The 26,000-nt window shown below is 33.3% G+C and overlaps 5 protein-coding genes across 9 annotated transcripts; 3 read left to right on the top strand and 2 right to left on the bottom strand.

Annotated features, from left to right (window-relative positions):
• The first annotated feature begins 6,944 nt into the window (after positions 1-6,944).
• Positions 6,945-9,177, top strand: LOC123222719 (probable serine/threonine-protein kinase PBL26). The gene is made up of 5 exons (XM_044645651.1): positions 6,945-7,501; positions 7,591-7,790; positions 7,873-8,062; positions 8,152-8,543; positions 8,629-9,177. Exons 1-5 carry the CDS (start codon positions 7,378-7,380, stop codon positions 8,911-8,913), a joined length of 1,191 nt encoding a protein of 396 aa, XP_044501586.1. The 5' UTR covers positions 6,945-7,377; the 3' UTR covers positions 8,914-9,177.
• Positions 9,178-9,811: 634 nt separating this feature from the next.
• Positions 9,812-12,765, top strand: LOC123223824 (thiamine-repressible mitochondrial transport protein THI74-like). Of its 2 annotated transcripts, none has more exons than XM_044647220.1 (3): positions 9,812-10,795; positions 10,971-11,397; positions 12,211-12,765. In XM_044647220.1, the coding sequence occupies exons 1-3, from the start codon at positions 10,304-10,306 to the stop codon at positions 12,525-12,527; spliced, it is 1,236 nt and encodes a 411-aa protein (XP_044503155.1). In that variant the 5' UTR covers positions 9,812-10,303; the 3' UTR covers positions 12,528-12,765. The 2 variants fall into 2 exon arrangements, with proteins under 2 accessions (XP_044503155.1, XP_044503154.1); XM_044647219.1 differs by having other exon boundaries at positions 9,813-10,873.
• A 425-nt stretch (positions 12,766-13,190) lies between these two features.
• LOC123223825 (desumoylating isopeptidase 1-like) lies at positions 13,191-16,379 on the bottom strand. 2 transcript variants are annotated; one of them, XM_044647221.1, is made up of 5 exons: positions 16,240-16,379; positions 15,449-15,537; positions 15,222-15,319; positions 14,362-14,678; positions 13,191-13,827 (listed from the first exon to the last, which is right to left on the bottom strand). In XM_044647221.1, exons 2-5 carry the CDS (start codon positions 15,455-15,457, stop codon positions 13,373-13,375), a joined length of 879 nt encoding a protein of 292 aa, XP_044503156.1. In that variant the 5' UTR covers positions 15,458-15,537; positions 16,240-16,379; the 3' UTR covers positions 13,191-13,372. The 2 variants fall into 2 exon arrangements, with proteins under 2 accessions (XP_044503156.1, XP_044503157.1); XM_044647222.1 differs by lacking the exon at positions 16,240-16,379 and adding an exon at positions 16,121-16,236.
• A 983-nt stretch (positions 16,380-17,362) lies between these two features.
• Positions 17,363-19,987, top strand: LOC123224135 (cyclin-dependent kinase inhibitor 4-like). Its single transcript, XM_044647683.1, has 3 exons — positions 17,363-17,895; positions 19,205-19,401; positions 19,551-19,987. Exons 1-3 carry the CDS (start codon positions 17,459-17,461, stop codon positions 19,568-19,570), a joined length of 654 nt encoding a protein of 217 aa, XP_044503618.1. The 5' UTR covers positions 17,363-17,458; the 3' UTR covers positions 19,571-19,987.
• Positions 19,988-20,270: 283 nt separating this feature from the next.
• On the bottom strand, positions 20,271-23,931 carry LOC123224136. 3 transcript variants are annotated; one of them, XM_044647685.1, is made up of 5 exons: positions 23,721-23,931; positions 23,431-23,546; positions 22,651-22,748; positions 21,506-21,681; positions 20,271-20,509 (listed from the first exon to the last, which is right to left on the bottom strand). In XM_044647685.1, the coding sequence occupies exons 1-4, from the start codon at positions 23,902-23,904 to the stop codon at positions 21,543-21,545; spliced, it is 537 nt and encodes a 178-aa protein (XP_044503620.1). In that variant the 5' UTR covers positions 23,905-23,931; the 3' UTR covers positions 20,271-20,509; positions 21,506-21,542. The 3 variants fall into 3 exon arrangements, with proteins under 3 accessions (XP_044503620.1, XP_044503621.1, XP_044503619.1); XM_044647686.1 differs by lacking the exon at positions 20,271-20,509 and adding an exon at positions 21,049-21,321; XM_044647684.1 differs by lacking the exon at positions 20,271-20,509 and having other exon boundaries at positions 21,049-21,681.
• Positions 23,932-26,000: the final 2,069 nt, after the last annotated feature.

The raw sequence follows: 26,000 nt of genomic DNA, 5'->3' as shown, positions 1-26,000 counted from the left end.
TTTTATTTCCTAGCTACCTAAGCTTTATTTTGGTTTGAAACATAATGCTAAACCAATGTACACGTAACCCTTTCTCTTAATAGCTACAAGTATATATGCGTTGCCAAAACTTTTCGAGCTCACTTGACAGGGCAAGTAGGAAGTTCACTCGCCAAATGTCCAATCAATCTCCTTTCTTTGGGCCAAAGAACTATTTTTTATCCAAATTTTAACACAATCTTAAAGATATATTTATGATAGTTTAAAAATTCAAAAATTTACTCATAAACTAACTTTCATTAGAAATTTTAATTATAAACATGAGTAAAATAATTATTTTATTATTAAAGCCTAAAACTCTAAAAAATTATATTATTTTTTCTCTTAAGTTTTAAAAACTAATATTTTACCATATTCTTAAAGTTTGAAAAAAAACATTTCCTCTACCCTTCAAACTTAGTGTTTATTTTCTTCCCCTCTCTATCCACTATCTCCTACTATCAACAACGATGCACCTCTCATCTTAGATCATTGACAACGATGCACCTTCTCATCTATTGGCTCTCTTCGACACAATTTTTTTAAATCGATATGTGTTTATCGATTCATCTAGAATCGATAAAGATGCATTGATTTCAAAAGAATCACACGGAGAGAGCCTATAGATGAGAAGGTGAGTCATTGACAGTGGACGGAGATGGTGGCTAAAAAGAGAAAAAAAATAAACCCTAAGTTTGAAAGGAAAATATTACTTTTCAAAATTAAAAAATTTTAAGAAACGGTACATTTGTTAGTTTTTAAAATTTAAAGAGAAAAATATAATTAATTTTATATTTTTTAAATATTATTAATAAAATAATAATTATATTTTACCTATAATAAAATAAAAATTAATCAATATTTAATTTTTAATCATTATAAATAAATTCTTAAAATTAAACTAAAACTTATATAAGAAATACTCCTTTGTGTGCCTCGTGTCTTTTAGTCGTTTGTCAATTGTAGCTCTTCTTTTAATTTGTAGTACACCTATTCAGCTTTATACAATACGTTATTATCTAATATAATTCATAATGCATGGCGCATGCATTCTTCCAATATTATGTCATATTTCATGTTATTGAATTATATATACGTAATTATATATTTATTTCCCTGAAAATATATATGGGGAGACAGGAAAGGACATATATCCAGTGTTTCTTGGCTTTTCGAAAGATGATTAACCCCTTGCTTTGCTGACAGACGAACAGTTTATTGCTAAGCCATTTTGAAAAAACCATTACGTCTCCCCAAAAGATAATGCCCCTCCCCTATTATTTATTATCCAAGTTTGTCTTTTGTACATATAATTAGGTTAATTAATTAATTTCTTCTTTAACGTATCATTTATTAAAAAAAAAACAATAATCAGAGATAAATATTTAATTATTATAAATATTTTATTCATAATTTTAATAATTAATTATTTATATTCTTATTTGAATTAAATAAATTTATAATTTTAATAAAATATAAGTATTAAAAATTTATTTTTTATTGTTAAAACATATTATCAATAAGAACATTTTTATTGTTATTTGTCATTTTTATATTAAAAATATTAACAATAAAAATATTTTTAACCGAGTAAATTATAATGAGTATTGATAATAAAATTTTTCTTGTTATTAAAACGTTTTAATAATAGAAAATAGATTTTTAACAATTATTTTTTTATTAAAATTATAAGTTTATTTATTTTTAACAAAAATATAAATAATTAATCTTTAAAATTATAAAAATAATACTTATAATAATTAGATGCTTTATCTTCCCCTCATTACTGTCGGTTTTTCTTGTAGTGGATGCTTTATCTTTTTTGTCATCTATACATGATCCCAACACTAAGCTTGTTACATTCATGAAATCATGGGGAAATAAACTTATATCATCTTCTTCCTCTGGGTGATATTTCATCATGCTTCTGCCATGCAATGTCTGTATATATGGTTGATGATGAGCCACTCATTAAAAAGTTGAAGATGAAAAGCAAATTACGAAGTTGGTCATAAGGAGCCATCCCTATCTCTCGCTGAAACATGTAACCGAGGCAGTGGGGACCCATGCATCATCCATAATGGGAGACAAACATATATGTTTGGCCTTTTACTATAAGAGAGACGAAGACGATGCAGCCTCTTCTCTTGAAATAGAAGAGAATACGATGCTTTGCTTTCCGTGTTCTTTGTCCAGCTTTTAATTTGTTGCTGTAAAATAACTTTGTAATTCGACATTCTTCTACTCTCCTTTCAAACCACACTTTGCTGGCACCCATCTTCAATCACACTACACACTACACACTAATTGTATTAATTGATTGATTAGAGTTCAGAGGAACCTAACATTATCACATCAGATTAATATTATATTACTAGCATTTGGAGCATACTTTTATTTTTTTTTCACGAAAAATATATGTATTAACAAAAAATTAGCGATTCTTTCAATAATAAAATTCGAAAACAACCCACATTCATTATTCTTAAAGAGAATGACAGCCCAAAAAACAAATTAAGGATAATCAAGACCTTCAGATAGATTAACATCATCTCCTCTTAAGGATTTATTATAATTCTATCAAGAATAGAGATTAAGAGGATAATCAAACAAAACTTTTATAATACCATGCAGAGCATGCTTGCATGGAATTAGAATGTAAACATTCTTCATTCTATCTAAGAAGCAAACTATATAATAAATTAGATTGCAAAATAAGTCATGTCTTAGATGTTTTCTTTGTGTTTTTTAAAATCTTTTTTAAGCTTTAAAAGATTCTCGAATGTGATTTTAAAAGAGTTTTATCTCTTTCTTAAACTATTTTTCTTTTTGGTTTTTTAGGTTTTGCCCCAAGATTTGCCAAAAAAAAAAAACATGTTTTGGTTAGATATGTTCTGAGTTATTGCTTACTTGGATTTCATATTTAATTTATTTATTTTAAAATAAACTTTAAAACCATGAACAATGAAGCCTAAAACCTTTAAATCGAAGTTAGTCAGATTTCATATGGAATTTATGCATCTTAAAGTAAACTTCAAAACCATGAACAATGAGAGGGTGGCAATTACAAAAACATTTAAAAGGAATTTCTCCTTCTCCTTGGTTTACCAAAACAAACAATGGCGAAATTGGAGAGTAGGAAACACGCGCCAAAGGAGAGAAGTATAGACAAACTTTTTCATTGTAAAAAATAAGCAAAGAACAATATCGCAACACATATATTTTCTTAGGTTAGGGTTCTCTAAGTCAAAGAAAGATTTCTTGGAGAACCGGCCGACCAAGAAAAAGCCACCACTTCCATTTTCTTTAATGTCTATCAGGTGCCATTCCCTTTTTAACTTTGAGTATTTTTTTATTTTTTTTTTATAAAATTTTTCATTTACAAGATGCCCCCCATTACTAATTGCTGCATTCAACAAGACTATCACATCCTTTTTCCCAATATTATAATATATTTTCCAAAGAATTTGCACATTATTAATATATATGATAAGACCACCACCCTGAAAACCTTTGCAAAAATTAGAGAACCTTATGCTATATTCTAAATTTTTCCACAATTATGCTCTTATAACTTTAAAAGAATAATTTGAATGACAAATTTTTTTTTTTTTTTTTGGGGTTTGTGGGTCAATGAATTGGCAAGCCTTAGCTTAGTAAGGGCATTTTGGTCATGGTGGAGGTGAAATATTAATAATTAACCAAAATTATAATTTATTATTCCAAAAAAAACTTTTAAACTTGTGTTAGTCTTGATATATAGTCTAATTAACAAGGGCTATATGGTGAATGCGCAAATAAATATCATATAAACTTCCATGTGAAGTTAGTCATATTTTTCCTCTCTAAATGTGCATCGAATTTCAAAACCTCCTTTCCCATATTCACTTTTGCTGAAGCTTCTCCTCCTCCACCTTTCTCCTTCTATTTCCTCTCTGCCTTCTTTAGCTAGCCTTGGTGCTGGTTCATGGATATTGAACCCTTGTGGGCTCTTGGGGGGTGGTTTATTTTTCCTGATAATTGCATGGCAGCACCTAAAACACCATCAACAATCTCTGAAACAACCTCAAAATCTCATTCCCTCGTTTTCGTTTTTGCCCTTTTCTGCATTTTTCTCATCCTCCTTAGCGTTACCCATCCTGCAAAGCCTTCAAAAATGTCTCCCTCAATTACCCACCAAAGGTTTCTCTTGGATTCCTCTGACTCTTCATCTACAACATCCTCCGTGAATTTGCATCCCAAACAAGCCAAAAACAAGCGTTCAGAAAAAGAGTTTGGAGCCGCAGCTCATGAAGTTCCCAGCGGACCAAACCCTATTTCCAACAGGTAAGCTTATTTGGAAGTATATAGTATGGAACTGGACCACCATCAACCGGTTTGAAGATGATAAAATTGTAACGGGCGAAGTTATTATGAAACTGCAATCATTATGACTGTTGTTTCAGTCTATCATTTAATAGAGCTTGTCCTCATTGAGAGGCTAGTTATCTTTAGTATTATCGTGATCATCCATCCTTAGCTTTACGTTTTTTTCATTTAACTAGAAATGTATAGCAAGAGAGAGATTCTATATACTTTTCTATATGCATATTGTATTTATCTATTAATGAACTAAACGTGGTGATGAATAATTGTTTAATTTTATCGCTTGATCTTTTCTGTTTTTCTTTTAAGTAAAAGCTAGGGGGTAAGTTATTTTGTGTTTTCTTGAAACGTTTAATGGTAAAACGTGAAAGGTGTTTTAGTTTATTTAAGAGTCGACAAAGTCGCTCTCTCTGTTTTCTTCTTTTTCTCTTAAAAGGGTGTCTTTTGGTGGCGAAAATCGCAAATCAAATCTAGCGAAAGAAAGTAAACTAGCGAGTTCCCCAGGCTAGAGTTAGCTGTCTTCCATTCCATATAGATCTCACTAACGAGCCCTCCTGAAGAAGGCTGAAAGTGAATAGAATAATTTCAGTACAAAAGAGAAACCAACAAAGCTATTTTGAAGGAGGAAGAAGAGTGGAATTTCTTTTGCATGGATTCTCTCTTGCGTTGTATTAGGTTTAAATCAGTGTTAATGATAAGAATGGAATCTGAACCGAAGAGACAACGTGAGTCACACAGCCCTTTTGTTTTGGTTGAGAAATTATTAGATGTGTTGCCTTGGACTTAGCTTTTGTCTTCTCAAAAAACATAATTCAAGAAAGTTGAGAAGCCAACAATTAAACAAAAAGCCACGAAGAAAGGCCATGATTTGATAATTATAACAGTATCATTTCCCTGTTGCTCAGTATTTATTCAAACCAATCATATGATCTATGATGGTGTTTCTGTCTTCACAAAGCACATATATTTGAAATTTCTTCTTCAATGGATCCAATTCATCATAATTAATTTTCTGTGATAAGCACTGTTAATCTTGACCTATAAACAATATCCCATTGATAAAGCCATTGTTAGCTGGCCTAATTCCAATATAATTCAAGAATCTAAACCTTAGATGTGATTATTCATCCTTCAACCGAAGCTATATAATAATACTGGGAAACAGAAGGACTGTGGTGGAAGCTAGCATAGATATGCTTCTATGGAAGGAGGCTTTAGTCATTTCGTTGTCCTTGCTGGAGCTCACTTTAATTATAGCTTGCCAATTCCATCAAGTTAATCAGAAATTTACTGCATTCAGTGTAATTGTCAATCAGAAGTAGCCAAATTGTCTCGCTAAATCTGCAGTTGGTCCAAAACAATAACAGGAACCATAATAATTATGCTTCCTGGACCCACTACTCGATCTATCACAAATTTAATTTCTAAATAAAGTAGTGCCGGATCATAGCCATGTATAATGCTTGAGGATTGATTAATTATTGTGATTTACAGCAGTTGTAAAGGTGCTATGATATGACTGCTTGAAATGAGACACAGTGATGATATAAAACTGTTTTTAATTTTCGGGCTTTACACTCTTGATGGCCTAGGGTCAAAGGGATATTACATAAGCAACCTATCGTCTCACTTAGGGGGCCTAACAGCTAATGTTCGAATCGATTCTTACCCAGATCCAAATCCTGATAAATTCTGATATGGGTAGGATAGTTAAACCCTACCCGAAAAGAAAATTCAACCCTGAGGATATTTTCCAGACAAAAAAGGTTGTGAAATATTTCAAAGTTTTTGCCACACATTTACTCTGGTTTCAAACCAATTTTAATTAATTTATTTTAAGGTTATTAATTAAATTGACCAAAATTAGGTACAGAATTGACTAACACTTTCGAGGTTATATGAATGAGTAACATTATATACATAAATTTAAATATAAACAAAAATATATCATGTATCAGTTTATTTCTAATTTAAAATCATTCAATTATATATAATATTTCATTGTTTGTATTTAAGTTTGTGCATATTATTTATACTCTATTATATGCGAATAGGACCAACACATTACACTTGAATGAAATTGTTTATATATATAAACAAACGTTAAATTCATAAATTCAGACGAGCGTGTTTCACCAGGGAGGGAAGATTCAGTGATAAATCTACGGTTGTTGCCCCAACTCTTGTTCTCCTCTTATTACTCTTCATTTTCACTGTTGGTGATACTTGGGGCTGGACTTTCAGCTTGACAAACGGGAGAAAGTTCAAGGCCTGTTATATGCTTAATACTTCACTTTCAAATCAAATAAGTTTGTTTTTAGCATCATGCATTTGCAAATTCTTTCATATTCAGTGTTTTCACTTACTGTAGCTACAACCAATTTGCAGAAATTTTTTTGTTCATTTGTTTTGTAGTATTCAATGGCTTTCCAAATTTTTGTTTGTTGCTTCGCAGAAGTCTGTGTGTCAAAAATGGCAGTTTATATTACATCTATTTTTGTCTTGTTTCAGACCCAAAACTGCAATAATAACCTCCACAATAACAAAGCGATCCCCCGCCAAATTCTCTATCCAAAAAAGACAACTTCAAAAAATAGAAGTCTCTCCCTGTTCTACGGAAACTCCAAAAAGAAAAAAAAATGCAACCCTTCTTCGTTTCAGTTTCACCTTATTTTGCTTCTGTGATGGTTTTTGGCGCTTTTCCTCTTTATCTGTACCTTTTCCCTGTTTGTAATCTTAAAACTCCTTAGCCATTAACCAACATGTTGTTTGTTAATGGTGTCAGGAGATTTTTGAAGGTATAATTAATTGCATCAAAATCAAATCTAATGTTAGCTTCATCATACTCTTCTTTTCAGCAGATTCTGGGGTTGGTTTTTGGTCTCTTGATCTTTTTTTCTTATTCACTAACAAACATTTCTGATACCAGACAAATCAAAAGATTCTTAAATTTAGGTTACTGGGTCTGATAAATTTCCCTTCAAAAATTAAAAAATGAGTTGCTTTTCGTGTTTTTCATCCCATGAAAGGAAAAGCAGTTCCAAAAAAGTAGCTTCTTCCAAAAAATTTCAAACGCAACTATCAACTTCTCGACCAGATCAATCCGCGGCTCGGCTCCGTACGTTGCAATATTCCTGCCTTCATTTTTTTGCCATCGCTATAATGTTCTTTCTTCAAAAATTATAACTTTTTTTTCCTTTTGTGCAGAGAATTATAATCCTAATCCCAGTCAAAGGCCTTCGCAGGAACCTGGTAAGAACAATGGAGCAGGCGATAGAAGCATTGCGGCACAGACATTCACATTTCGTGAACTAGCCACAGCTACAAAGAATTTTAGGCAAGAATGTTTAATCGGTGAAGGGGGATTTGGGAGAGTTTACAAGGGAAAATTTGAGAAGAGTGGGCAGGTAAAGAATTTTGATGTGTTTGATGAAAAGTTTTTATATGTTTGATAGGAATGAAACTGTGACATTAGGTTGATTTGTTCAGGTTGTGGCTGTGAAGCAACTTGATAGGAGTGGCTTGCAGGGGAACAAAGAATTTCTTGTTGAGGTGTTGGCGGTAAGCCTCTTACGCCATGAAAATCTGGTAAATCTAATCGGTTATTGTGCTGATGGAGATCAAAGACTTCTAGTTTATGAATACGTGACATTGGGATCTATGGAAGATCATGTTTTTGGTACTTTCTTGATCCTTTTTTTGCGTTAAAATGATACTGGATATTCCGAACTTACCATAAATTGTTGATGCAAAGTGTGTTTATTTCAGATCTTTCACCCGAAAAGAAGCCAATGGATTGGAGCACAAGAATGAAAATAGCATTAGGGATCGGAAGAGGTTTAGAATATTTGCACGATAAAGCCAATCCCCCAGTCATCTACCGCGACTTGAAATCCTCAAACATCTTGCTAGACAGTGAATACAACGCCAAGCTCTCTGATTTTGGATTAGCCAAGCTTAGACCTGCTGGGGACAAGTTACCTTTATCCTCCGGAGTAATGGGAACATACGGTTATTGTGCCCCCGAGTATCAAACAACAGATCAACTAACTGCCAAGTCCGATGTCTACAGCTTCGGTGTCGTTTTGTTAGAGCTGATCACAGGAAGAAGAGTTCTTGACACAACAAGACCAACCGAAGAGCAAAATCTAGTCACATGGGTAAGTCCAATGGGTCATAAATCTTTTAATTGTAACACAGTTTCCATTTCATTGATGTTTGATCTTTGATGAATATTTTTTGCAGGCGCAAACTTTCTTCAGGGAGCCAAGCAGGTACCCACAACTGGCTGATCCAGGTCTAGAAGGAAACTATTCTGTGAGCGATTTGAATCAAGTAGTGGCAGTTGCAGCCATGTGTCTGCAAGAAGAGCCCACCGTTAGACCTTTTATGAGTGATGTGGTGACTCTTCTCAGTTTCCTTGGGTGCTGTCAAAAGTCAGGCACAAACGGTCCTAATGGAGCCTCTTTTCTTACTATACCACCTGTTCAAGAAATGACCACTGATGTAAATGGGGATAATGAAAGATAGCCAATTTAAACGCCAAAAAACGGTGCAGAAGCAAAACAATGAGGGTCTGATTTGAAGCATGATTGATCAGTGCTTCTTCACAGTAGAATTTTCAATAATAAATAGATGCATATATTGAGCATATAATCTTCTTCCTTCCCATGGCTTTGTGCACATACCATCTTTCTATTTTTTAATTCTTTATGCAGTACTGTAAAATTATATGTGGCAATGAATTGTATAATCTAACTGAGCTTCCTTAAACTTTTTTATTTTGTATAAAAAGTATGGATCCATATAACTTGCAAATATTGTAATCAAATTGAACTACCTTTGTTACAACAAGATTCTTTCTTTTCTGGGTATTACTTCTATCAAATGCAATCCCTAGAGTTGATTACTATCAGACATAATGAAAAAGATTGGCTTCTTTTTGCCCCTATCACCCATGAATGGCTGTATGTGACAAAATTTGTTGGGGCACTAAGAAAGGGAAGAGTGAATAAATATATGAAATGATATTTGCTTAGATGTAGATGATATTTGGAACTCTTGAAATTTGAAGCTAAATCAAAGATTGACACTACAACACAATACAAATTTATCAGATTTTGTTGCGAGAAGCAGTTTGAATGGCAAATGTATAAAGTATCTTAAGAGAGTTCGGATTTGAGATCGCTCGAAGATCCATAACAAGATTAATTAATATATTTATGTTTGAAGATTATTTTTAAGAATATAACTTAACATTTTGTATAGTTCGGATTGAAAAGATCTTTCTCCCTAAATAAATAAATTTTCTTTATAATCTGACATTAACAAGTAATAATTATGCATTACCAATATATAGTATAAAAGCTAATTAAATAATACTATGCGTGTATTTATACAGGTATTTGTAACAATATTTAGATGCCACCTAAATACTAACACTTTTGCAGACAAACAACAAACTAATGAACTATATCTTATTTGGAGTCGGTAATAAGGTGAAGCTCGATGCTCTCTCTGCCTGGAATATTTTCCCTTTTCTGGAAACGACAACTATCCAATTCTAATTCATTTTTCAGTCCAGGTGCAGATTTTTCCTCCTATGTATGTTATCCTACTTTTAATTCATTCAGCGTGGCTTTGGTTTCGATATCGCGATCTTGGGTCTTCAATTCTGTATTTCTAGGCTTATTATAAGTGCAGATTTTGACGCTTATTGTAAGCACACACTTTGACCTTTGCCTCCCCCTTTTTTTTCAATTAAATTTTGGGAAGTTCCGTGATTATGATGTGGGTATTTTGATTTTTCCCTGAAGACGACATTATTTTCATATGGGTATATAGTTTGAATATGGTATAAGTTTTTGAGCTATTTTGGGAAATTATGAACCAGTTTGAGTTATAATTGGGTTCAAAAGACATGACAAGTAAAGTTTGGAAGTGGGTTTTGGGTTTGATATACATAGTTGCGGTTGCAACAATATGGATTGCTGCCAGTTTTGTGGTTCAGTCTGTAGTTGATGCCGGTGTATCACCGTTCCTCATCACATACATTTGTAATTCCTTGTTTTTGGTGTACATTCCCATTGCTGAAATTGGGAGATACCTGGTTGATACCTATGGTAGTTTATTGTTTTGGAAAAGGAAAAAGAGTAGCCCTTTGCAAGAACTGGGAACCTCTGAACAGACAATTCTTCTTGGGGAGAGTGATGCAGATGTCAAAGTGGATAGATCATATCTATCTGTTATCATGGAAGAGGGAGAAATTAGTCGGCATGATAGAGATACTGATTCAAGACAAGAATTTGTTTCATGTGAACTTGAGAGGACTTTGCCTGTTGTTAAAGTTGATGGATATCCTGATGAAGGACTTGATGCAAAAAGACGATGGACGCGAACTAAAGTGGCAAAGGTCAGCCTCTTGATTTGCCCGTTTTGGTTTCTGGCACAGCTGACTTTTAATCTCTCATTGAAATATACTACCGTAACAGTAAGCATATTTTAATTTATTTTATGTCATGTGTTGCTCCTCATGTCTATGTTTTACTTAATTTGTCATAATTAGTTCCTTTCTTTGTTGTGTGTAGTCAAATACTATCTTAAGCAGTGCATCCAGCCTTTTCACTTTTTTGGTCTCTCTAGCCTTCCTTGGTGAGAAGTTCACTTGTATTAAGTTTATCAGTGTTCTACTCTGCATGGCGGGAACTATTGTTGTCAGCTTGGGTGACTCAGAAAGCAGTAACAATTTAGGTGCAGCTGCCTCAAATCCTCTTCTTGGAGATTCTCTTGCTCTCGTATCAGCTGGATTATACGCTGTTTATATTACCCTTATCCGCAAGAAGTTGCCTGATGACGATGGAAAAAGTGGTCAGGCTAGTATGGCACTTTTCCTTGGTTATGTTGGGCTTTTCAACCTGATTATTTTTCTTCCCGTTGCCCTTATACTCAATTTCACCAAGCTAGAGCCTTTCTATACATTGACCCTGGAGCGGTTCGGTCTAATTGTTGGTAAAGGTAAGCATTAAAGTTAATAATTCTTTTTTCCTTGAATATTGGGTTTCAAAATGTATTTTATCTTTGTTAACTGTGCTATTGTTATTCTTGATATACTGTTGTTATATTATGTTATTACAAACTCAGTGTTTTGTCTCTGTTACTAGCGTCCTTGTGTAATATGTCTACATATACTTGCTTTTTATTTCTTTTCAAACTTAGAGCATTTGTGTCAATCCCCTGTCTTACAGTATACCTATAATTTTTAGTGTCATACTGCATGAAGAGATAATCATTCAATGTTGTATTTCTTCTGTGTTGAATGTAATACTTCTGCTCTGTGGAGTGTGGAGTGTTGCATGTTATCAAATAGAGATGTCGATAACCACATTATATTATATAATAGCTGTGTATCTTACTTTTCTGCTTCACGCCATTTTGTTGATCAGAAGAAAGATATGTTATGTTTTGTTGTTTTTCAGGACCGGTTTAAATTTAGTTTTCGAAATATATAATAAGCTGTAACATATTTCATGCTTATAAGTATAGAAACTTCTCATGAAAATCAATGAGAAAGCCATTGCCCTTCATGTTAAAAGAGTTGTTGGATATGTTATTAATTACATGCTTATCTATTATGTTGTGAACAGAATGGAATATAACCAGTGCCAGTCTCCAGATATTGAACTTTTGTCTTAATAAAGTTCCAGTTTCTAATGATATGGCACCTGACTTGATAATTTAAGTTTTTTTAATTTTATCACATTAATATATTTTCTATTTTAGATGATTTGAATTTGGATTAAATTTGTCATTTGTTTTGATCGTTGGTAGGTTTGCTAGATAACGTGCTTAGTGATTATTTATGGGCTAAAGCTGTACTTCTTACAACCACCACAGTAGCAACAGCTGGTCTAACAATTCAGGTGCCCTTGGCAGCTGTTGTTGATTCATTAATGGGCAATGCCCCCCATCTCATTGATTACCTTGGAGCTGTTGCTGTTATGATTGGATTCGCTGGCATCAACATTCCTTCCGAGACCTTTTGCAAATCAAAAGAAGCTATTCTTGAATTAGAAACCATAAATGCTAGTTTAAATCATCAAGAACGCATCTCTTCCCTCCACCAAAATACAACTACAGTTTCTTAAATTTTGCTCTTTTCATTTCAGAATTAAGGTAATATACTAGTATATATGTATTGAGAGGAATTCTTATAATGATTCTTTGGTATTGTCTCCTGGAAAAAAAGGCCATGGTTGATTAGTTAGCTTATCCTCAGAGCTCTTGTTTTGTATTTGCTTTTCAGACATCAGTTAACCTTTTTATGCATTGTACCCTTACAATGTGCTATTTTTGCATAGATAAAAGGGATATGGTTTCTTTTAATTTTGACTTGGATTTATTGACCAATTGATCCAATTTAGTTAGCCCATCAGATATCTGTTTACAATCAGGCCCAACCAAACTAAAAAAAAAAGCGTATTGAAAGCTACTTGGCAGGGAGTTGTGCACCTGATGAATTTAGCTATTTTAAAATAAGTGTATATCTATTTGTATATTTAAAGTGGATACACATAATATTACTTTTATACAAAATTAATATGCCAAAATTGTATGCATAACTTGCATATGTTATGTAGTAGTAGTAGTAGTAGTATTATTATTTATTTTGTACAATAAGTAGAAGCATTTCATTTGTTTTTTTAATTTGATACATGCGATGTGACATTACCTATAGTTGCAGCTGGATGTTGTTGCCCAATTGTGAATGAAATTAAGAATTATCCAATCAAGTTTGCAGAAACAGAATATGTCAATTAAAATAGGTCTACCATGGATAATGTCAATTAGTACTATTTAAAGTACGTTATCAATTAGTCCACCTCATCTTATGGAGGCCTGGAAAGAATGAAAGGAAGTTGAATCATCTTATGTCATTATATTGCCTTGGGACAAACAACAGGAAACTTCAAAAAATTAAGTCTCCTGATTTCTAACTGTGCGGCATGGCAGCGATGGTATCCTCATATTTTTGCATCACTTTCTTCATTGCAAGCGCTGCAGCCTCACTAGCTCGCAATGTCCCGGTGGCCATTATTGCAGCAAATTCACGGCCAATCTCCTCTTGCACCTTGCTCCGGGCATCTCCAAGAGGATCTTCTGCAACTTCATTCAGTGCTTCCACAGGTTTGACAGCAGGAGGCACAGCATTATCCAGTGACTTAGGCTCAGGCATTGAAGGTTGCCCTTCGGTTTTCAATTTACCATCAGCCTCTCTCTGAGTCTTTTGCACAGTCGGAGAGCTGGGACTACTGAAGGCTTTGTCCATAGTAGCAGTTGTAGCACTCGAAGACAGTGAAGACTGAACCGATGAAGGAGGTCTGAACTGAGGAACTTGTGGCACTGCACCGGCCTTCAATGTTGTTTCCAGATTCTGTATCATGGGCACTGCAACAAAAAAATGAAACACAATATGTGCCTGAACCATTGATCAACTCTGTTTATTCCTATAACAGTGAAGGAACTTTTACATGTTGCATAAAATACTACATGAGAAGGAAATAAGCAGGGTTGACTAGGACACATAACAAACAAAATTTAGACTGGATAAAATGTGTTCCAGGCAAAATTGAGAGGAAAAAGTTGCTGTGCTTCATATTTTTCATTACAATTCCATCAATCATCTGAAATAGATGGAAATAGCTTGATCTTATCCAGCATCGAGATAAAATTTTAGGGCACCTCAATGTAAAAATAAAGGAATATCGTCACATTGTTTCACAAATCAACTCAATTGCTTAAGCAAAAACCATTTTTCCTCTCTTTCCAATTCCATCTAAAATCCAATGTATTAACACACAATTCAAGTCCAGAAACAAATTAAAAATTAAAAAAATTAGTTAATCATTTTTTAGCAGACAATACACTATCAAAGCATCACAGATGAAGGGAAACAAAAACAAATAAAAATTGAAAACTTACATATAAGAGCACCCATTGGACTGCTCATAACTTCATTGGGCAGGTTTAGAATATAATCCGGAATAGTTGTACCCACCAAAAATTGTGCCACTTCATTACAGAAGTTATTGCAATTGTGATAGAGAAGACTGTAAGTTTCAGCAGTATAACGACAGTTAATTTCCTGTAAATAAATTTCAAGCACATCCTCTGGTACATGTGTGACACCCAAATCAATCACTCTCAGTGGTGTTCCGTATGGTGTAGTTCCAACTGGCATATGCTGTATGCCTCCCCCAAAAAAATATTCATTGCCATAAACCACTACTCCTGTGTGCCTGTCATTCAAGATTTATCAATTAAAACACCCCTGAAAACATCACTGAAGAATAAAAAGTAAAAGAAAAAAAGCCTTCTTAAGGAGAAGAAATACAAGCCCAAACTATTCTCCTACACTATCATAGACAGTGCAGATATATTATTCCACTCGCCACCCAGCTCATATTTAATTCAATATTGAGAATTTTCGAATAAGCAACACAGAGATCAAAGCAGAAAGATGTGAATTTCTGGTTAGACAATCAAAAAGAAGAATTTGCAAAAGGAATTAATGCTAAACCCTTATATCACTCTTACATTCTAACATATGTCTTTATAAATATGGAGGAATGCGTATAGACGTTTATGGCTCCAACAATATTTGTTTATCAGGAAACAAAAAGATCCTTTTACTAATGAGAAATATGAGGTGAATATACTCTTAATTTATAAGGAGAAAAACAAGTAAAAAGTAGAAACATCATACTTTTAGACAAAACTAAAAAATCCCAGGTGTACATGCTTGAATTCATTAATTCTTCTAATTTGAGTTAAACACTCACCATATGCCTTCAATAGTCTTCCCTAAGAATGTTGAAGAAAGTTGCCGAGCTAGTCCTTGGCTGAGGTCATAGACATTTAATGAAACCTTGAAACCATCCTGCAGAACAGCTTTAGGTGGTGAGCATGAATGCATATTGAAAACTCACGAAGTTAGATGAAAGTGAACATAGATCTTAAGGAAAAAAGATTGGAAAAAATCACAGAAATAGTGCAAGGAATTCAATACCTCAGCCATTATTGCAGTTAAAATACTTTAATCTTTTGTACTTGAAAATGCTGAACCTACAGAATCTCTGAAGGCAGTATCAAGATGACCTACAAAGTCATAATCAAACCAATCAGTACAACCCTTCAAATGGCATTCAAGATGAGAAATCTGTAAATTTCTTGCTGCCCAAGTAGGAAAGTCCACCTTACAAAAAACAAGAAATGATGGAGAAAATTCTGCACAAGCAAAAGAATTCTAAATTCTTTGTCTTTTACAAAAGCAGTTCTCTGCTTGCAGCACCAGCAACAAACCCAAGGACCCGAAATAAATAATTCAATATGTGTTAAAATCAAACTACCATTCCCCCAAAACCTACTGCTGAATTATCGTGTATCTGGATCAAAATCCAAACTACAGAAACTGAATACTAAGATATCTATTCTTCAATTTTTAGTATAAAACTCTGAAATTTTTCACGTGAGAAATGCTTAAAGTGAAAAAATAAAGTAGTCTACAGCACAAAATAACAAATGCAATCAAAATTAATATAAAAAATCTCAAAAATCCCAACCTGCTCTGCACACAAACGAAATATCCTAATAATTTCAAAATTACAACATACATTTTGGTTGTACTAGTCACAAATATAAATTCTAAATAAAAGAAATTTATAAAAAATTATTTCTTCACCTTCATCAATCAGGACAAAAGTTCCTGAAATGGCAAGAACGCAAAGAATGCCGGAAAGCAACCGTGCCTATTAGATCTATATCGCATATCATATAGGAATTAATGAGAGAAATATTTACCTGTGGAGAAGAGCTGAGCCGCTACCGAGAAGAGGAGAGAACCGAAGTGTTTGGAACGTATTAATATAGTGGAGGAGTTGGACAACTCAGCCCGAGATCTCCATTCAATTGGATGACCTTCTAGATTCTACTACCACTTGTTTTCTGACACGTGGATTTCGCTGCTTCTATTTTAAAACAAGTTGGGAACCTTTTTGTTCCTCAAATCCCATTTTGCTTTTGCTTTAGAGGCTGCCACGTGGAGCGGAGAGAAATTTTGTCGCTTGGCGAACTACTTCCAGCTGTGTGGAATTAAAAAACGCGGGAGGACCTGAAAATGGGATTGCAATAGAGTTGAATTAATTTTGGGGTACACGAAATGAAACTCGATCACACGTTTGCCATGTGCACGTACGTAAAAATAAAATAAATTGGCCAAAAGAGTTATTCGTACCCAAGGTGCAATGAGACTCTAAATCCACGCTTTCCAATTTTCAAAATTTTAAATATTTACTTATAAAATAATTTTAATTAAAGTTAAAATTAAGATCATCATTTAACAATAAATTTTTAAAAATTAAATCTTTATCATATTTTTTTCTTCTAATTTTTTTTTTAAATTTGAAAAATAATAATTTTTTCTCTAAAGTTTTTTTTCTTTTTTTTGGTGAGGATCCGTCATCTTTGATTATTGATCATCCTCTCTCTAGTATTATCTCTCCCTTCTAACCTCTCTTTAACTATCGATCGATAAAAATAGTTTGAAAATTTAAACAAAAATTTTTTGGACATTAATGTTTAGATGACTTTTGTCGATCGATAGTTGGAGAGAGATTGGAAAGAAGATAAGCGAAAAGGAGGATGACTAACGATCAAAAATGGTGGATTCTTATAAAAAAGGGAAAAAAGAATTTAAAAAAATTATTGTTTTTCAAACTTTGGATTAAAAAAATTATAAGTTTTTAAATTTGAGTTAAGAAAAATAATAAAATTTTAATTTTTACTAAAATTTTTAATAAAAATTATCTTACGGGCGAATATATAAATTTAAAAAAATAGAGAGATAACTTTGGAATTTTACAATTCCTTGGGTGGGCCAAAAAAATCATGAAATTCTATAATGTAATGTGATTTGAACTATTTCTCATAGATCTCTTTCTTACTCAGAAAAACCGGTCGTTTTGGTTGCTGACGCACTCGCCCACCGAAGAAATCCAAAGCTTAAGAAACGGGCGAGTACATGAAGAAATCAAACATCACTGGAGACGTTGCTGTGATGGAACGTTCCACTGGTGTCCTCGCAAGACCTAAAACTCTTCCTTTGAAACCAGATGACACTTCTTCTTCTTCTTTCTGCTATCTCCAGCTCCGAAACCGACGCCTTCACAGATCCCCACCACCTTCCAAACAACCGCAATCCAGAGGCAAAACTTGGAAACCACAAAATCTTAGCTCTAACTCTGCCTCTACCTCTTCCTCTAACTCGAAACCCAATTCTAGCCTCAGGTTGAACTCCATTCGCTCTGGCTCAGTTAAGTCGGCTCCACACGGTTGTGATGGCAGGGATGTGCAGGGGTCTTTTGATTATAAAGAAATGAGGCAAAATGATATTAATGAAGTCGGTAATGAGGAGGCCTCCTTTGGAGAAAATAAATTGGAGCTTGAACCCAGAGACAGGTATAACCGCATCTCTCTTTGTTATTTTTTTCTACGAAAAATTTAACTTTCAATTTCTTGGTATGATCTTTCTACTTTTGTGGTACTCTTCTGTACTACACTTTTTTATGGATTTCCGAGGCTTGAAATTTGTATTTCTTCCGTATACCATATATGACTGGCGGCTAAAAGAGTCAAACTTTCGCGTGAGCGCTTTCATTTCACAAGGATTTACTCCCTTAGTTTCATCTTGTTCTAATCGTTTTAGTATTTCTCTGCCCAGAAACAGAAAAAATTATATTATTTTTACGTATGAAAAGTTTAATATTTTATTTTGTTTAAAATGTTGCAAAATTCTGTTGTCTTTTTTGCACACTTTAAATCTCTAGCCGGGATAGAAGAGTATGTGTGGTCCTTTCAAAATTTCTTAAGGTGTCTTCATCAATTTTTATGTTTTTCTTTGGCTTTCACTTCATGGGCTTTAGTCATCTCATTGTTATATTTCTCTGTATGTTTACTGCAGTTAGTTCCCTTTAGGTTTGGAACTCAGTCTTGTGGATATTGGCATGTGAAATTACAATGAGTGATATGTTCAAGTGTTTTCATCATCTCGTTATGCAATGATAATTATCTTTTCTGTTGCATGTTTGCTTTGTCAAATTTTTGGCATCAAAGTTAGTGACCCTTCTCATGTGAAAGATCCATTTGATGCATTAAAATCGGTTTAATGGGCGATGAGTAGAAAGGTTAATTTATATTTGGGTTGTACATAGTATGAAATGTGGAAAAAATTAATTTGATTCCTGGATTGGATTCAAGTAATCTTAGGTTTTCTTGTGCTTGATTCCTTTTTTTCGCTAAATTATTTCACTGAAACTTTGCAACTTTTATAGATATTGTGTTAAGGTAAGAAAGATAATTGACAACTTATTGGAGCGGTGGTAGCCTTTACTTTTCTACCAAATTATTATTACCATTGACATATGGGACTCATGGGGCCTAGTTACAGACTGAAATATGTACCTGGGATACTCTGTTCTTGGGCTGCAATTATGTGACAAAGGATTGCAGGTTTCTTGCTTTTTATTGTATTTTTACTGGCTGCCAATTTGGATCTACTCTTACTGCTTGTCAGATTTTTGTTTCTTTCAACTCTGCTTGGACCATTGATCTTGCGTGCTGTTTTTTCAATCAGCATTGAGTTAATATTATTATTTTTTTAATTAAATCTTGTAGAACTGTTCAGCAAATGAGCTAAAGTTATGGCTCAATGATAGAGTTTGCTTCATGTGATGGGATAGCAATTTTTAAATTTGGGGTTGCTATGCAGGAGCATCAGAGAAAGCACGCCATGTAGCTTGATAACCGCATCAGACGCCATGGGAACTGCCAGATCTAACACTAGACGAATTAGATCAACTTACCATGGTGGTCGGAATGACAGCAGAGAATTATGCCAACACCGCGACAAATGGAGGAATTTTTTGCCTATGCAGAGCAACAACAAAGAAGAATTTTCATGGAGAAGTAAGCTATTGTAGTATAATCTATTTGCTTAATTAATAGTGTTTTGGTGCTTTATACATACATTAATGAAGTTATTTCAACTGCATTAGCAATTATGGTTCATTTTCTGAGCAAACATTTTCTTTTTGTTTTTAAAATTGTGTATGCAGGTACAACTTTGACACTCTGAATGATTTGCCGCTTCCAGGGCGTTATGAATGGGTGCAAGTGTTTCCATGAGAAAAACTTGATAAATTTCTACTTCTCGTCGCACAGACTTCCTAATAATATCTATCTCTCGGTGGGCTTTGAAGTGGCTGGGATTGAACTAAGATATGTAATTCGAGGATCTGGAAGTAACAGAGCTGATGAATTACACAGTAATAAAAAATTCAAGGGAAAAAAATAATGCAAGAGGAAATTGGAGTTGGTTGTGTAGTTTAGGATTTTTAATGGTTTCATCGCGTTAATTTATTGGGGTTATTTCTAATTACTAGATTTTCTTTCTGTCTTTTTTTCCCTTGAAAGTTTCACGTTTGTCTGTACTTAGGATTGAACTATGGATGCTAGAAATAAATGTAACTGGGTTGTCATTTTAATGTTTTCACCTTTACTTTCGTCTTTGTTGCTTACATTTTTCATAATTTCTTCTGGGTTGAATGAGTTACTGGTCTCTTAAAGCTTGTTTGATCATCTTCTGGGAATAAAAATATAGTGATGTAGATGGGCTTATTGATGTTTTCTTCAGGTTTTTCCTGACAATAGATTTTATTAAAATTTGGCTTATTTTTCTCTAAAAAATTTGTGGTGGTAAAGTTGTTTCAAATCGCAAGTGGGCTATTTTTTTTTTCCTACTTAGCAAAAAAAAAAAAATCACAAGCGCGCATGAATGAACAGAACTTTTTATGTCATTGCGTGAATCAATCTAGCTACATATGCTCACATGTAACCTTGTACGGTTGTGCGGAAATTATAGGCACAGATCTATATTTTGTTTTATCCTGTGCAAATTTACCTTGTTGAACACTGGAAGGGGAGACCCAACCGTGCACTTTTACATCTCTGGGTGACTGTATCTGTAAGGCTTCGTATTGATTGCCAGAGTCGGACAGCACATGTCGCTAGGTAACTGAAAAATGGAAATATGGGTGTATGTATTTAATTCTTAAAAGGAAAAAGACCAATATTCTCATGGCAGGTCTAATGAAAAATGGAGTATGTGCCTGTACCAAATGTACAAAGAGCAATACTATATGTTTACACTTTTAAGTGCACATATGATGTATATTTATATAATTGAGTATTATGTTATTTTTAATTCAAAATAATCAAATCACATGATAAAACATCATTTATATACTTAAAAAATGTATATAGTTTATTGATATACAAATGAAAAAGGGAATAGAATTCTAGGGCCAACCAAGTCAATCAGACAATCGATCCATTTCTAGAGTGCATTTGAAATTCACAACTTAATATTTGTAATCTTTGTTTAATTCACATCTTAAAAGATACAAACGGAAAAGACTACTTTCATTTTCTAAATGAAGTAACTCTATTGCGAAGTAAGAACTAGTTATAAAACAAGGCATGTTTTTTAACAAAATAGTTCAATGGTGTTATAAACAAGTAGCTTAGAGTTACCATAGTAAAATAACATGGAGGTTAAATAAGAGCCAGTGATTTAATTGCAACTGAATGCTGGAACTATTATTTTACAAATGAAAAGAATCTATAATTAAAACAAACATAAAACGTAACCACCAGCTAGAATGCTTTTGGTAGTGCCTTGAGGATTAACTTCCGAGAGATTGAAATTTCAAGCATCCAGTCTAGCAAGCTTGTCTTTAGAAAAACCCAACTTCAGATTATTTCAAAATCAAAATCTACATTCTCCATTTCTAACAGTCACATCCCCTCCAGTAATTTTAAAAAGATCTATTGGAAGGTCAACATATAAAACATTGCAAGCTCACATCAAATGCCAAAGGACATTGACTTGATACATCTTCATAAAAAGTTAAAAAACAAAAAGAATTTTGCATGATTTTAAGCACAAGACATTGCATGGATATGTTTATGAAGTTATGTTTCCCAAGTAATGATTTTAAGCATAACATACCAGATTCAACTCAATTTCTGTGATGTAACTATGGATGTCATGGAGTGGGAGGAGATAAGCTTGCTGCTTGCTTTGTTTCCGCCATTTCAACTTCATATACACTGCTGTCTGATGTTTTTTCATTTTCCATAGCCATGCTTTTGAGTTTAGCTAACCGTATTGCCTGTAGCTCGTACCTGGAAATTAAAAAGTCATATATAGAATGTTGTTGATGTGCCAGTTTATGTGACTCGGTGTGCGTAGAGAAAGGGACGTCTCAGTTACGAGCACTCCTGTCCTTTAATTTTTTGGAAGTAAATATTGACTTGCTTGGGATAAGAATATATAAACTCATGATTTGAACCGCCATATAACAATCCAAAATGAGTACTTTATAATAGATCATCAAAAAACTTTGACACAGGGACCACAGATCTTGTAGAATATCTAGTACTGTTGGCCAGTAAGGCATATGCTTTTCTAGGCTCACAATATGATCTGTCAAGGACCTCATATTTATGCTTTTCCAAAGTCCACAACAGAAATTAAGGGTCCTGTCACAAAACTTTACATTAATTGCCTGCTAGAGGATATATACACTCATACATACTTCCAGCCATTACTCACAAAATGATCTTTGACAAAAAGCCAGATAGATTACTAATAACTTATATCCTGTAGTAATATCAATACTTTCACAACCCAGCATTTTGGCTTTCAAGACAGTAGAAGTTTTCCTTCCCCAAATTGTAGTATTATGTTTGCAAACGTAATGCTTCATGACAATTTTCCTGAATCCATAATTTTTTCTAACAACTGACTATCCATTTACATTTTCATCAAGCATTACGTTTGCATGCCTTAATGGGATTACTTTTGGATCCTGAAACTTTCATGTAATTTTTTTCTTTATGTTTTTCCATTTTATTTGTCCTATACTCACACACATACTTTTCTATGCTCTAAAACCCAAATTGTAGTATCACCTCTTAACTACACACTGAATGCAGGCTTCAACTATAATTAATACATCATTTGCAGCATTCACAAAATAAAGGCATCAATTATAATCATAAAAACACGAACATAAAATACATGAAATGTGCAGTCTGACATAAATTATTCTAATTATCATGAAAATTAACCAGAAAACTCATAAAACTTACTCAGCTACATGACTTTTGACAAGCATGAAGTATATCCTCCAAAATTGTTGTTCCTTCAAGTGGCGTGGACATAGCTTGAATCTAAGCTGTGCAAGTTCCTAAAAACAGAAAATGATAGAGTTGAACACAGTTCAGGATTACCGGTTAGGCAAAGTTAATTGCTGAAGCTACCAAACTTACAATCACTAATATTTGCAATGCAAACAATACAATTAAGTTAGAGAAATATTCAGCAAGGACTAAACATCACTCTAAATTATAGATTGCAATGAGTGGAGATACACTTCATGGGATCCAAGCGGAAAAATCAAACAGAATGCCACCAGGAGGACATCATAAAATAAAAGTGCGAAGTGCAAACACTAAAATAATCTAAGGAACAAAGAGAATACGCCAAGAGGTTTATCCAACTTGTCAATAACTACACCAATGTCATTACAGGATCCTTTAGTAGATAGTTATTCAATGCTTCAAAACAGAGACATTACTGCTTGCTCTGTACTACCCAAAGTAAAAAAACACTTCTAATCTTGAACATTTTGTAACATCAGTATGTCAACAACAAGAATTTGTCGTCCAGCCACTAATTTCACAATAATGAGGCACAATCATTTCAAAACTTGTAGAAAGCTTAATAAAATTCTCTAAATTAATCACTAAGCATCACAACTTTCTATAACATGGGCTTATGATATAACAAGTTATAACTCATGGGAAACTAATCAATGAGTAAAAATTTTCCTAATTGCAAGTTGGAAAATATAGAGATGTAGACCCAACCTTGACTTTTGAAAGAACCAAGATAGCATGTCGCTCCTGCCAATCTGAGAGATCCTGCTGTACATTGCCCGAAGAATTTGTGGTAGCTTCCACATCATAGGTAGAATCATCGTCATCTGCATCAAAAAGCAAGTAAGAAAAAAACTACAGTTTGGTATGATTTTTCGTACGTATTGTGGAGTAAAACTTAAAAAAATCCGACTTGAATGAGATATTTTATGAAACGATGGAAATTTACAGAACCTTTGGTCAAATTCTTAAAAAGCATAAAATTGGAGAAAAAGGTATACCTTGGAGAGGGAAATTCTTGAAGGTTTCTAAAGTGAAGGATTTCACATGATCGATTAGTTGTTCGGTGACTCCAAGAATAAGAAGCTCTTCTTGGTCCTCTTTCTGCACAGATGATTGTGGGGTTTTGGACCTTTTACCATTTGAAATTGAAGGGCTGCGTCGAAACCATGAAGACAAGTCCATGGTTGAGCGTGGGAGATAGTTGTTCCTCGCCGATTCTATTTATTTATCGGTCGAATCCATTTCCCACCCAAACTTTTATTAAATAACATTTTCCTCCATTTAAGTTTGAAAAGTCCATTTATCCTCTTGATCCAGACATTTATAATCTATCCTACAAGGTTATCGGCATTGGAACAGTTCAAATTATGTATGATGGTATTATTGGGACTTTGATTGGTCCTCGACATATACTAATTTCAAGAAAATCTTCATATGTATGAGAAATGTTGACTTCTTAAATTACGTATACTTATATTCAGTTGAAAGTAGAGTCTTGAGAATTTGTAAAAATGCTCATATTGTAATCAAGGGAAAATTGACTAATGGCCTCTATATACTTTAGGGTAGCATAGTTATTGGTACTGCAATAGTTCCTCGCTCATTTGGTTTAAATTTTTATATTACTTATTTTTCTTTTGTCCATAAAACCATTTCCTCAATATTGTTTTCTCGACCATGAAACAATTGAAAAAGAAGTAAATTTAAGCGGTAAAAAAAGAACAAAAAGTGAAGAGACCACATTAAGAGGAGACAAATTTAACATGATTGAAGAGTTTGTATCTAATTTTAGTTAGAATCAACCATTAAAAAATAAAGACATTTGCGAACAAAGGATTAACATCTAAAGTAATGTATTATAAAGTTATAAGTTCATGTGAGAATTTGAAAGATGGGACTTGAATTTAATACTAATGCTGGAGCAATGCTACAAAAGGCATTCATCTTGCAATGTAAGAAGTCGACAAGCAACTCTTTGAAAAAAAAAATGTATTTAGGGGGAATTATAACTTTTTCGACCGAATTATTATTTGAGGTAGTTTAACTCACAAATAGGTAAATTGAACCATTTTTTTGCAATTCTTGTATATAACCATCTAGTTAGTGTAGAAATATCATATATAAGTCAATTATTTTTATTTCTATTCCGAGAAAAAATATTCATTAAACATGATCTTTAATGATCGATGAGAAATCAAAATAACTTTTGTTTCGCACTATTATGTTTTTATAGTCAACTATAATGAGCTAAATTGAATTCTTCGAAAGTGGATGAAGTAAAATAAGTCAAGATCAGCTAAAAAATGGATGGTTGGTATAAAATGATGGATAGGTGAATGAATTCTTCAAACTTAAGTGGGCAATGATCATTTCATCAAAGTTAGGGTGGGAATTAGTCATTCAGATTTATTTATTTGACTATATAAAAAAATGGGCAAACTGTTTATCTGATTCATCTAATTTTGCCATCGTTCAAAACCTTCTATTTCATCAACTTGCTTGATGTAACTTCATAAAATGTGGGTAAATTAGTTTGACATTTAAACTAAATTTAAAAATGGATAAACTGTTTATGATTAAATTATTTTTACATTTTGAGTAAATTACACCTTCACACCCAAGATTTGACTTTAATACACTTTTTCACCACTTGATGACGTAAATTACATTTTCACACACAAAATCATATTATGTTAACGGATGATAATTTTGGCATAATGTCATTAAAGTTAAATTATCATATTATTCATGACTATTTCACTTTTCAGGATTACCATATCAACCCAAAATAAAATAAAATAAAAACCTCTTAAATATCAAATTTGCCAAACATCTTCTTCTTATCATTTTATTCCAGCCTTACCCTCTTTAACCTGGGTGCCTTGGTCAGCCCCCACCATCACCATTCAACTGCCACCCTTTTACTGCAGCGTGTCACTCTTTCCCCAGCATCAATTGAATAGAATCAATACCGGGTAATGACACAACCATGGCCTCTTATCTTTTCTTCATCGGTCACTCTCTCATCATCTATACTCAAAACCTATCGATGTCATTTTTGCAATCTCCCTCCACAATGTGGCTCCGTTAATGAGATAATTAAATTTTTTAAATAGTAAAATTATTATTTTACTCTTACAATGTCAGTTTTTTTTTTTTTAAAATAAAGATTAATTTTAAATAAAAGTGGTTTGGGCCTACATTTATCTCTTACAACATAAGCGGACTTAGTTATCGCAAGCTTCTAACAACACATATTGGGCCTAATTAAAAAAGGT

The sequence above is a fragment of the Mangifera indica genome, chromosome 8, assembly GCF_011075055.1.
Source record: "Mangifera indica cultivar Alphonso chromosome 8, CATAS_Mindica_2.1, whole genome shotgun sequence".
Lineage (NCBI taxonomy): Eukaryota > Viridiplantae > Streptophyta > Magnoliopsida > Sapindales > Anacardiaceae > Mangifera > Mangifera indica.
The sequence above is the reverse complement of the archived record's forward strand: the minus strand, read 5'-3'. Positions and strand labels throughout refer to the sequence as shown.